Here is a 13,049-nt window from a genome sequence, read left to right on the forward strand (position 1 = left end):
TTGCCAAGGTTCAAGCAATGTAAATATACCATCAATCACACACTATTTGAAACAGGTTCAGGAAAAGGTTCATCTTGTTTAAGGGTTCTTTGTTTGCCCATTTGGCACAGAACATAAAACTTCTGTAGAACCCCAAGAAAAGGGTTCCAAACTAGAACTCTTTGTTTTAAGCTAAAACCCATCGACTATAAAAAGAACTTATAGAAGAAGCCTTGAAGTATCCTTTTTCTAACACACGCTTCTTCATAGCTTCTTTGTTTGGTTAATGATTCAACCTAACTATGCATAGAACAAGTTGAAGAAGCTTGTTCTTCCACAGAGAGTGTACAGGTACATTTTTTTTTGTTTACCAGAGTACAAATAATGTAAACTGAACCCAAAATTGTACACTCTTAGAAAGACTTTCAAATCTAGAACCTTTTATGGTTAGATTGGTTGCTCCCATAAAGGTTGGTGGAACCCATAAAGGTTCTATGTTGAAGTTTAAAGAAAAGGGTTCCAGAACCCTTTTAGGTAGATAAGAACCCTTAACTATACAAAGAACTTACGGAAGTACCCTTTTTTTTTCTAAGACTGTCCACTCTTCTTCAAAGGTTTTTTTGGATGCTCAATGGATCTAGCTTTCTACTTGTTCTACTCGTTCTATGAAATATCTACAGATTACAAACACTTTAAATATATACTCTCAATGGGAATTTTTTTTTTTTCTAAAAGTTTGATGAAAACCATGAAGATTCTTTCAAAGGTACTTTGCATGGTTAATTCTAAAAGAGTTCCTAAAAGAGTTCTACTTAGCTATACTCAGAACATATTTGAACATATTGAAGCACTTGGAGAGAATTCCTCTGCTAAAGGAACTACCCCCCCCCCCCCCCCAAAAGCAGTTAAAAGCATTTACTGATGTTATAGGGGTTTGTTATTTCACTATTTTCTGAGCGCAGCCTCGCTTGGCCATGGCAGGGGTTTTTCTGGCGTTAACCTTGAGCCGAGCAGCTCTCTGTAGAAGCCCTTATCAGAGGTTTTGAGCTTCAAAGCGTCCCCTGCTGAATGAGCGCGAACAACAGGTTCATTACTGGACAGTTAATGTGGATGTTTCGGTCTTACACAACAGTGGAGTCTGCCTCCCTACCATGCACCAAATTAGAGCAGGACAATTTCTGCTCTACAGACATGAGAGAGAGTGTGTGTCTGTGTGAGTGAGAAAGAGAGCGAGAGAGAGTGTCTGTGTGAGTGAGAAAGAGAGAGAGTGAGAGCGGGTATAACACACTGCCAGGGAGAGTCACATGGTCTTCAACTCAAACCATAGCAAATTGCCATCCTATATTATTATTATTCACCAGAATTCCCCCTCAAGGTCATTTAAGACGAGGCCGCACTAAGCCGCACTAAGCGTTCGTCCCTCAACAGCAGGCTTAACTGCAATGAAGATGTAACTAGTACCATTCGTTGAATTCTCTGAAGAAGTCTGTTCATGGTTAGAGAACATAAATGCTGAGGAAGAGGAGCTTGAGCTCTGTGTGAGATACGGTCACTAATGGAGTGAGAAAGGCCAAGAGGGCACTGTGAGGGTTTGTCTGATGCCAAGATCTGCTTTAAAACATCTGCAGGGAAGTTTCTTCACTCAGAACTGGCAAGTGAGATGAATAATAACCGTGCACTCTGAGGGGGGAAAACGTTATAACTAGAACCCTATGCTGTGCTTCGGTTTTTTCTTTTAATACGTCGGTTCAGAACCTTCAAACAAATGGTTTTACTTTCAGAAAGGAGTCCCAGGTTGATCCCTTTAAGGAAGCTGAAACCCCTTATCTCATGACATTTTTTAATAATGTGTGAATGTGCAACGTCATAAAAAAGTGGTACTTAAATTGCGGTTTTATCTAAAAGCAAAGAACAATCAACAGTCCAAAGAACCCTGTTTTTTTGAAGACTGTACAGGTTCATTTTTGTTCCCTAAGGTACCATCAATGTAAATGTAACCTTAATAGTACAGTCTTTAAATAAATAAAAGATCAAATCTAGAACCATTAAGGCTTCTTTGGTCACCTCTTTGGGGAAACCCTTTAAGGTTCGGAAAGGATGCCAGACTACATCTCTTTTAGGAAGCTAAGGGTTATGAGGATGGTTATTAGTTCTAGTTCAAATGAAACTGAGCTAAAAGCAGTGAAATAACAAAACCCAAAATATGAGTGGATGCTTTTAGGTGCATTTTGTGTGGAAAGTAGTATATAGACAGTGCTTTTAGGGGTATAGCACTTCTTTCAAGATCTCAAGATCGCTGTATAAAGACAGCAACGCTAAAACTCAGTCATGTGCATGAATGGCGCTCAGTTTATGTTAGACAGTTCATCAAATAGATGGCTATATAAAAGCTAACTGGAGTCATCTCTAATTGACATTTTACAGAAAGTCATTGACACCAAATCATAAAGTGCCCATGAAATGGCTTGAAAGTTATGATTTGATTCCGCTCCCGTCCAGGGTGTAACCTGTCTTGTGCCTCGAGTTCCCTGCGATAGGCTCCAGGCTTCCAGTGACCCTGTGTAGGATAAGCAGTAGAGAAAATGGATGGATGGATGGATGGATTTGATTCTGTATGTTGACGTATTTCCTTTTGAGAAAGGAAGTCCTGAAGGGAACACGACTGATCTTTTGACTGAACATCCAGTAGCATTTGAAATCAACCCACCTTGTACCGGATCTAGAGTTAACCAGCTAATTAATATAGCTGAGCGTTTAATTCAAGCTTCTTTTCAACTGTATAGGAATTCTCACACCTAGTTTGTCCACTGCACCGTCATCTTTTTCGCTATGATCGAGCAAAAATTTCCAACCAGAGTGCCTCAACCAGACCATGGGTCATTTTTTTTTCCCCATCCCGCAGCATTCTTTTACCTTTTCCCTGTGGCAGTGAGAAAGGCCGAAAAGCTCATTTTTAACATGATGCAGTTTGACATCTGCTGTTCAACAGAACTATTGAGAAACAAGCTTACTGCAGAACTCTCTCCCTGTTTCTCTCAGACACCCACACAGTACCGCTTGTGATGTTTTACGAGTGATGTCATACATGTTTAAGCTGAGATCGAAATTCTGGAGAGGGAATGAGCACCGGCACACATATAAACTTCACCAACTTTTTTTTTTTTTTTTTATCACACAGTGGCTGGTTCAGACGAAGAATTAAAGTAAGACCAAAACAACATGAATGACCCATGTTTGATGCTAAATAGCAGCTGCTGTAGATGTACTCTACAATGAGTAACATCCAAATGACCCAAGATCAGCAGAAATATCCTATTTGTGCATAAAAAACAATCGATTCTGCCATCTTGACGTTTGACGCCATTTCAAGTGTACAAACGGGGAAATGTGGCTTAATCAATGCTTATGCAACACATGGTTAAGTATTTAAGCAAGCATTCCCTCTTCCCATTATAATACATTGGTGCTAACGGCAACTGTAAGCGATGCTCCACTCTGTGCATGAATGCAAAGTTAAAATGATTACTTGGCTAAAGTTTCACGCCACAGGCGAGTTTTCTGTCTGCAGAAACACAACCACCAGGTGAGTTACTTGTTCGTTCTTTATTTAGGAAGAGAAACAAAATGCCCGGTGTCATTGTGCTTTTACATTGTTCAAACATTGGGCAAAAATAAATAAATAAATAAATAAATAAATAAAAAGAAACCCCTAGACGGAGTGGAAAGAATCTTCAGAAATAAGGTAATTTGATGCTATAATACAGTTTTGTAGAAATGTTTAATTCCAAAGAATTATTTACAAGCAATAAACAGCTCCCTTATTATTCACTTGTAATACAAAAGCAGAGGTTCAGCTAATACAAGGCCAGTCTCTACCTGAATCTCTAAAGTTTGTGCTACTATTTGTTTTAGTTGTTCCTCAAACAAACTTGTTTAAAAAAAAAAAAGTTGGAAGTGTTCTCAAAGAAGTGCTTTTATATCGATCCTTCTGTCTCTCTGTCACGTGACACAATGCAGCGCACGTGAGCAATGAAAGTTTACCTTCTGTGTGTCCAAAACCACATCCTATTCACTATATAGTGCACTACTTAGGGTGTTTGGCTGTTGCAAATTGAGTGGAGCACATCCGGGACACTCCTGAAATCCCACAATGCTCTGCACTCGATTAGATTAGTGTCCCAAACCTAGGAGATGCAGAACATCCATCACATAATGCACTTTGCAGTTCATTCTATAGGGTGTAGGGAATAGGAAGTAGGGAGTAGGCTGTAGGGACTAGGGTGCTATTTCAGACACAGGGTTAGAAGCGCCGCTCGACCCTCGTGCACCTGGGAAAAAAAAGGGTCGCGGCGGCACCACGTGACTACGACTCTACAACTACTCTAAATAAGAGGCAGGCAGTGCATAACCGCTTAGAAAAGACCCCCCCTAATATCACCCACCCCACCCACTTACCCCACCATGACTAACCCCCAGTCCAAGGTCTATATCCACTAATACTACACTGGCATTTCCCTGATATTGAGCGACTTCTTCTTCTGCACAACTACTAACGGTATTGGATTAAAATCGTGATTAAAAATGTTATAGCTATTATTTGTTTATTACTTTTTTTTGTTTGTTTGTTTGTTTGTTTTAAAAAATACCATGCATTATTGCTCTATTAATTTTTAATGACTCCCGAGAAATATTGCGGACTGATTCTAACTAGATTTTCGCAGAACAAAAAAACGTAAAATAAATCAAAATCCAAAGCCTGATAAAATTGGCATAGATTCCATCAGATTTTTTTTTTTTTTTTTTTTTTTTTTTTTTTTTTGCATGCAACAAATTTATAAAGTGGCAAACAAACAAAAACAGAAAAAAAGTGAAAGAAAAAAAGTGGCAAATGCTTTGGCATATTAATGGCGAAGGAAAGGCTTGGCAAATGAACAACAAATTAAAGTGCAAAAGAACATTTTACACGACTTGCATGAAATAATAAATAAGTACATAAATAATAAATAGTTTTACCTCGACGCTGAACACTTTTGTGGCCACTGGCAGCAGTATAATGTGATCCAATACTTAGAAAAGGTTTGACCTTTTAATTGAAAGAGTTAGACATTTTCAATGTCCTCTGAGTTTGTTTTCTTTCTTTCTTTCTTTTGAAATTAACATTTTTTATTTTTTTTTTGGCAAAATACGGTGCTATTTTCGGCTTGGAGTAGGCAAACGGCTGGGGAGTGGGGGATTAGATGTTTAAGCTTGGAAAAGAAAAGTTACATGCGAATAATCCAAGTTTTCCTCAGTTCTGTTGTTGCAGGAGAGAAAAGCAAAGTTGTGGGCGCACTTTGACTCCCGTGGCTTCATGAATCGGGTCTGAGCGGCGAAAAGGCTCCCTTGAAGCACGCCGACTCGTAGTGCTTGTTCAGGTACGACTTGAGCGCGAAGGTCTTGTTGCAGCGCTTGCACTTGTAGTGCTTGAAGGCCGAGTGCGTCTGCATGTGAGCGCGCAGATTGGAGCGGTCTGCAAAGGCCTTCCCGCAGTGCGCGCACCCGAACGGCTTCTCGCCCGTGTGCGAGCGCATGTGGCCCTGCAGCAGCCAGGGGCGGCTGAACGCCTTGCCGCACACGTCGCATTTGTGCTTGAGGTCGTGCGTGAGCAGGTGCATGGCCATGGCCGGCATGGACACGTACACCTTGCCGCACGTCGGGCACTTCTTGGCCATCTTGCTGTCCATGCTGCGGTGCGTCTGCTTGTGGCGGCTCAGGTTGGACGACGTGGCGTAGCTCTTGCCGCACTCGTTGCACGTGTGGCGTTGCGCGGTCCTCGCGCTACCCACAGCCCTCCTGCGCGAGCGGCCGTCCGTGATGAAGAAGGCGTCCACCGTGTAGCCCTCACTAACCGCATTGTCTCCGTTGATGTACCCGCTCGAGATCTCAGAGCGCGGGCTGTCGGGCTGGTCCGAGTCCGGCGCGCCGTAATCGCTGTGCAGGCTCTCGTAGATGGGTCCCGGAGAGGGCACTTTGATGCCATTTTCATTCTCTGCTTCATACACAGACGGGGTTATGTAGTCGCTGATGTAACCTGCCGCTGGGAGGGAAAGAAAAGAAAAAGCAACAGTTTAAGCAGCGCCGACTCGACTCGAGAGGAAGCAATGAGTCAGGTGCTACAGTACATTCTGACATGCAACAGTCTATTTCTGCTAGTTTCTCTCTTCCTTTCTGCTTTTTTTCCCTTCTTCTTCTGTTCTTTCACGCTCCACTAGAAATGGAAGGGTTTATTATCTCATTCTCTGCAACACTCCCAATAAGAAATCAATACATCTCCATTTCAGTTTGCGGGGTAACCCGTTTAACCCGTTTAAGGACAAAGGCGGCTGATCTCGCTTCAGTCAAAATTGCATTTGCACTTGTGACAAAGATCAGAGCAGAAATAGGTCGATCTGCACATGCACGATACACCTTCCACGAGGCACGCGCATGCACGTGTGGAAATGCATTTGCGGACAAAAATGGTTTGGAGAGTGTTGTGTGTATTATATAGAGCGGAAATAATGGCTGCAAACACGATCAAGCATTCCTTTAATACACACAAAGCGTGTGTGTGTGTGTGTGTGTGTGTGTGTGTGTGTGTGTGTGTCTTGAGTGCAAGTGTGAATAATTTCATGACACGGTTCTCTGACTGTATAAAAACCCAACATAAAAGATAATAACTTATGGATCAGTGTCAAGCAATGCGCGTGTTCAGTGATTCTTATACATTTGCACTCATCTTCTTGATTATGGAGTCTTGCTGCGAGTGAGCAAAGCGCAACACATGATATTGCCGATGCCAAAATGTGCAGACTCGACAAAAAAAAAATCTGTAACGGTTTTGAGAAGGATATAATAATAATAATGGTAGTGGTGTATCAGCACGCGCATGGGTCAGTGAGCACGGATTACCGTGAAACAGCCCACATTATCATGCAATAAATAAAATGTAGTGTAAATGATATCTTTCTATCCCTGATCGTCCTACAGGTCGCCTATTCATCACCCACACTACAGCAGCGCACTGTTCATTCCGTCATTTTTACCTTTCTCGTGAAATCGGAGGCTGAGGTCCGCTCTGGATCTGCCATAAGAGCTCTCGAGGTCAGCAGACGAGAAATCATCGAGCTTAACCTTTTTGACCAGGAAAGACCTTGGCATGTTTCACGTTGCAGCAAAAAACACACCACTCGTCCGTCCGCCCGCTCGGTCAGGTCTCTTGCTCTTCATGCACCGCCGAGGCAAAACCCCGTTTTTTGTTTTTTGGTTTTTTTTTTGTTTGTGTGTTTGTTTTATTGTTATTTGATTTGTTTTTCTTTTCTTTGTCTTTTTTTTTGCACAGGTTCTCCTTTGCTCAGACGCAGGCACGGGGCGACGGCAGACTCCTCGCCCCCGTTAGTGAGCTTCTCGTGCCGTTGCGTCGCGTCGCTCTCGGCGGAAATGCAACTTCAGCACCGGATAGCTCCTTTCTCCTGGCGCGCGCACACGCATACAGTACCGGACAGCTCCCGTCTCTCCGAGCTGCTCGCGCTACTCTCTCCTCGCCTTGAAACCTGAAATCCTCAGCCTGGTGATCGTTACTTCCAGTTTTTGTTTTATCCAGAAGTCCAGTTTCTTTTATATAAACATTTGGGCAAACCGACAAAAAAAAAAACCTCACGTTTTTTTAAAAAAAAAAAAAAAAAAAAAAAAAAAAAGGCCGAAACTGGTAAGCAGGTCTGCACGCGTCCGCGAGCCGCACGGTCTGAAGGCGTCGCGCTTTCTGAAGTCTGATGATCAGCTGTTGGGATTTATATAGCTGTGATCAGGTGGGAATGAAGATGGAAGTGCTTAATTTAATCCATAAAAAATCTCCTGGGACTAACATTGAACTAGATGATTTAATGACGCTATGACACGTCAACGCTTTCGCCATTTTTACTCCTTGAAGGGAAGTTCTTGGATAACAGAGCAAGACAGGAATATGGTAAAACTACAGTTTTATGCGTCCTTTGTTAATATTAATCTTAATCTTAACTACATGCCATAACGCTTATACGCTAATTTAACATATTTCTATAGGTTGCATTTACACACATTTAGTCACACATGGTGCATGACATTTATGCATTATATTAGATAAATGGGTTGTTAAGTAAATCTAGTTGGTGTTACTGTAGTCACATAAACTATTATGGGATGCATAGTGGCAGTGTTCCCAACCCCCCCCCTCCCCCCCACTGTTTCGGCGTGCGTTAAATAAATCCTCCCTCCCGCGCAGCACTTTTCTGTAAACGCAACACGCGCCAACCAAGAGATCAGCCGCCGGCTGTGGCCCCAGGCTCCCAGGTCATTGTCTTACATCACAGCCCATAAACCAATGGCTTTCTTCTCATGCAAATAGCGCGAACCGAGTACCAGAAGGTCCGCTTCCTCAGTGATTCCTGCAGAAGCCATATGCGCGCAATTAAGCGCGATCAGGAGGGGGGGGGGGAGAGAGAGAGAGAGAAAGAGAGAGGGTCCTTTTGCCTTTCTGCTGTCCGACATCATGTTTTTCATTGTTTGGTCCTACAATAGGACGCATATAGCAGCCTCCCGGCTTCCCAAAAAAAACATTCTTCCCGAATGCATCCCACATGAACTGCTGATTCTACATTTATTGGTGCTGTCAAGCTGCATGCCCCATGTTACACCATCACGCACTTGGTTATAACCTCAGTCCTCAATCAAATTCTTTCTTCTTCGCTGCCTGGCTAATTGTTGCTGCGTTTGGTCGAGTAGGTTTTATTGCACTGTGCATGAACAGATGAGCGGGAGCCGAAGAGCGTCACCTTGCAAGGTTAAAGTTGTAAAAGATTTGCAAAGGAAGTGCGGAGTAAGCTTTTTTTCCCCTGTATGGAATGCAAGATGTTATTTTGTTGTTTACTGAGCAAAACATTTGGAAAGAAATTTGGCAAAAAGAAAAATTTGATCGAGAGGCATTGAACCAACTATATAATACTTCAGGTCTAATGCACGAAGCAGGTATGAACGAACAGCTCGTGCACCCGCTTATGGTGCGCACTTTGGAAAGCTCGAGGAAAGCAGCAACAGCGCGCGGCGACCGGATGAGGGAGAAGGACACAAGAGTGTTCTCGAGCAAAGTGCTGAGTTCAGCTGAAACACACACACACACACACAGAGAGAGAGAGAGAGAGAGAGAGAGAGAGAGAGAGAGAGAGAGAGAGAGAGAGAGACTTGTCTCATTTGCATAATAATAGTTCTCTGTGCACCGGAACTCCGAGGCGACTTGTTGAGGTCCGAATCAAAGAAAGCCGCTGACATTTCATTCCAGTGCGTTGCGTTTTCACGAACACGTTTTCAGATCAGATCCGCGTGTTGCACCGTAAACAAGGCTCTTCATCTGTTTCCACGGGACGGGGAAAAGGTCAGAGTGAAGGAGCTGCGTTCGGGTGCGTTTAATAGAAACAGATTGATTCATCAGGTTAAATTCTGTGTGTAACAATCCGCACTGTCACAGAGCAGCTTTACAGAAGTCTGGATGTAGATTTCGATCTCTGATGAACAAGCCAGAGGTAACAGTGGCATGGAAAGTCCTCTAGTGTCAGAGTTTTGTAACAAAAGTGAGTATTTAGGACATCCTTCTTGTTATCATGACAAGCTGTGGGTTGTTTTTTTTTTTTTTTTTAGTTATTAACTAGATAAATCAAGAGAAATGGGTGAGGGAACAACTTTATAGCTCATATAAAGTGATAACATGAACCGGCTTGTCTTGTGGATGTTCCATACACCGATCAGCCATAATATTAAAACCTCTGACAGGTGACGTGAATAACATTGATTTTTCTCATTACACTGGCACCTGTCTAGGGGTGGGATATATTAAGCAGCAAGTGATCAGTCAGTTCTCAGAGTTGATGTGTTGGAAGCAGGAAAAATGGGCAAGCGTAAATTGTGATGGCTAGATGAATGGGTCCAAAACAGCAGGTCTTGTGGGGTGTACCCGGTATGCAGTGGTTTATGCACATGCGGCCCAAAGGCCTCGGAATTCCCCAGATCTCAATCCGATTGAGCATTTGATGTGCTGGACAAACAAGTCCGATCCATGGAGGCCCCACCTCTCAACTTACAGGACTTAAAGGATCTGCTGCTAACGTCTAACCCTAGGCGGAAATACACCCTGGATGGAATGCCATCCATCACAGGGCAACTTACGCAGGAACATATACAGGATATTGTATGGCAGATGATCGATATACTCTTACTCTATAAATAATAAACATATTTTTTAAGTGTTGTTAATGGGAAGAGATTGTAAGAATTGTTTTATAAAGTAATTCAGTGATTATATATATATATATATATATATATATATATATATATATATATATATATATATATATATATATATATATATAAAAGCACACACATGCCCCCACAGTAGAGTGCTCTGGCACTTAAACAGGCTTTACATAAGACTTCAGAATATACACTCACTGGCCACTTTAATAGGAACACCCCTGCTCATTTATGCATTCCCTGCTGTTCTTTTCAAACTTCAAGTGAGCCTGTGCCCACTGTAACCTCAGATTCCTGTTCTTGACTGACAGGAGTGAAACTTGATGCTTGTAGCACATATACGTCAAGATTTGGTGTCTGAGATACTTTTCTGCTCACCACAATTGTAAAGAGTGGATACTTAAGTTGCTATTGCCTTCCTGTCTGGCCGTTCTCCTCTGTCCTTTCTCAAAATATTTCTGCTTTCAAAATTGCTGCACATTGCAGGTTTTTTGGTTTGTTGTGGCTGTTGTGTGTGAAAATCCCAGAAGATCATCAGTTTGAGTTTGAAATGCTCAAACCAGCCAGTCTCCACGAAGAACCATGCCACAGTCAATGTCACTGAGATCACATTTCCCCATGATTTTTTGCATTGCACTGCTGCCACATGATTGGCCATGTGAAGGTGTTCCTAATAAAGTGTCTGACAATTGTAGATACGGATGTTTTTTGTGTACTTTGCACTGTATACATTTGCATGTTCTGACAGATGGATTGGATGCAAGTGTCATATCTAATTCACATTTGTAAATTAGGCACAGTAAGGCATAAATGCATGTAGCTATTTGATATGCCACTTTAAAGCTGTGAATGTAATGTTCGGCTCTGTTAAACGATGTGTAGGAGGCTTTTCTTTTTTGAGTGCTCCAGCTCTTAGATCATTACAGCCTGTTTGGTTATGAAAAGTTATGAGAAATCCCAGAGAGGGCACACCATAGTGCATAACTGCTTAGGAAGTGCTTATTCAGTCCTATGGAAAGCAAAAAGAGAAAGGCTATAATTACGTAGCAACAATTTAAGCGACACACCTCTCTTTTGAAAATTATGTGATTTTGGGTGTTCCTGGTGTGACTTGCTCCTATGATTTGGATCATTGTCTTGCTGCATAATCCAGTTGCGCTTGAGTGTCAACTTATGGACTGAAGACCGGACATTCTCCTGTAGGATTTTCTGGTAGCGGGCAGAATTCAGAATTCATTCCCTCAATTACTGCAAGTTGGCCAGGCTCTGAAGCAGCAAAGTATCCCCACACCAACACACTTCCACCACCATGCTTGACTGTAGATATGATGTTCTTTTTGTGGAATTCTGCGTTTGGTTTGCGCCAGATGTAACAGGACCCCTGTCTTCCAAACAATTCCACTTTCAACTCATCAATCCACAGAACATTCTCCCGAAAGGTTTGAGGATCATCAAGGTGTGTTTTGGTAAAATTCAGACGAGCCTTAATGTTCTTCTGGGTTAGTAGTAGTTTTCTCCTCGCCACTCTTCCATGGATGCCATTTTACCCAGTGTCTTTCTGATAGTGGAGTCATGAATGAAATTCCTTTATTGATGCAAGAGAGGCCTGTAGTTCATTTGATGTTTTCCTTGGCTCTTTTCTGACTTGCTGGATGAGACGTCGCTGTGCTCTTGGAGGAACGTTGAAGGGTCGGCCTCTTCTGGGAAGGTTCACAACTGTGCACCATCTGGAGATAATGGCTCTCACTGTGGCCTTTTTGAGTCCAAGAGCCTTTGAAATAGCTTTGTAACCCTTCCCATACTGATGTATTTCAATCACCTTCTTCCTCATCATTTCTGGAATTTCTTTCCAGTATGGCATAATGTGTTACTGGGTAATACAGTTGAAAAAGCTGTTGAAAAAGTTCTATTTACAGGGTTTGCAGTAATCAGGCCAGGTTGCGTCTAGTCCAGTTGAACCCCATTATGAATGCAGTTTCATAGATTTGGGGAATTAGTAACTACGGGGGTAAGTACATTTTCACACAGGCCCAGTTGGTATTGGATTACTTTTTTGCTTCAATAAATAACATTATCATTTAAAAACTGCATTTTGTGTTTACTCAGGTTACTTTTGTTTTATCTTAGATTTTGTTGTAATTTCTGAAACAATTTAGTATGAGATTATTTCTTCACAGCACTGTATATGTAGGAAAAATAATAAGGTTATGTTTAGAGTTCATTAAAACTAATCTCCTCCACATGTTCCTTGTTTGTTAAACAGCTGAAAGTCGTACAGCTATTTTAACTTGCTATGAAATTAGTCACTACTGCAAACAAATGTTTCCCCTATTAAATGAGTTGTCTATTTTACCAGGCAAATTTTATTTGTGTTTGGTATGATTGTATGTACACAGTGAAAGCAAACTGACCATGGAGTACCCAAGTTGTGTTAGAGGCTACTCTATGACCAGATTTAAAAACACCTGCAGTAGCTGACTGAACTACAGATAATATTTTTAGAGGTCTAGATGTTGCTGTGGCTGAATCCTAGAAGAAAAACATAAAAAAAAAAATAATGGCAATAAAACGTTTTGACCAACAATATAATGTACTTTGGCATCTCAAAACCATAAATATATTTCATCAAAACAGCATGGAAACATTTAATTAGACACTCCCTCCAGGATTTTGCAAACACAAAATCAAGCAAACTCCACAATATTCGGAGGAGCTTACAATTTTTAAAAATTACCTCAGATTTTTCGCAAATTTGGTCGATCACAACACACATT

The 13,049-nt window shown here is 41.7% G+C and overlaps 1 protein-coding gene across 1 annotated transcript; it reads right to left on the reverse strand.

The window, feature by feature from the left end:
* Positions 1-5,327: 5,327 nt before the first annotated feature.
* scrt1a (scratch family zinc finger 1a) lies at positions 5,328-7,158 on the reverse strand. The gene is made up of 2 exons (XM_053613047.1): positions 7,044-7,158; positions 5,328-6,055 (listed from the first exon to the last, which is right to left on the reverse strand). Exons 1-2 carry the CDS (start codon positions 7,156-7,158, stop codon positions 5,328-5,330), a joined length of 843 nt encoding a protein of 280 aa, XP_053469022.1.
* Positions 7,159-13,049: the final 5,891 nt, after the last annotated feature.

Source organism: Ictalurus furcatus, chromosome 24, assembly GCF_023375685.1.
Source record: "Ictalurus furcatus strain D&B chromosome 24, Billie_1.0, whole genome shotgun sequence".
In the NCBI taxonomy this organism is placed as follows: domain Eukaryota; kingdom Metazoa; phylum Chordata; class Actinopteri; order Siluriformes; family Ictaluridae; genus Ictalurus; species Ictalurus furcatus.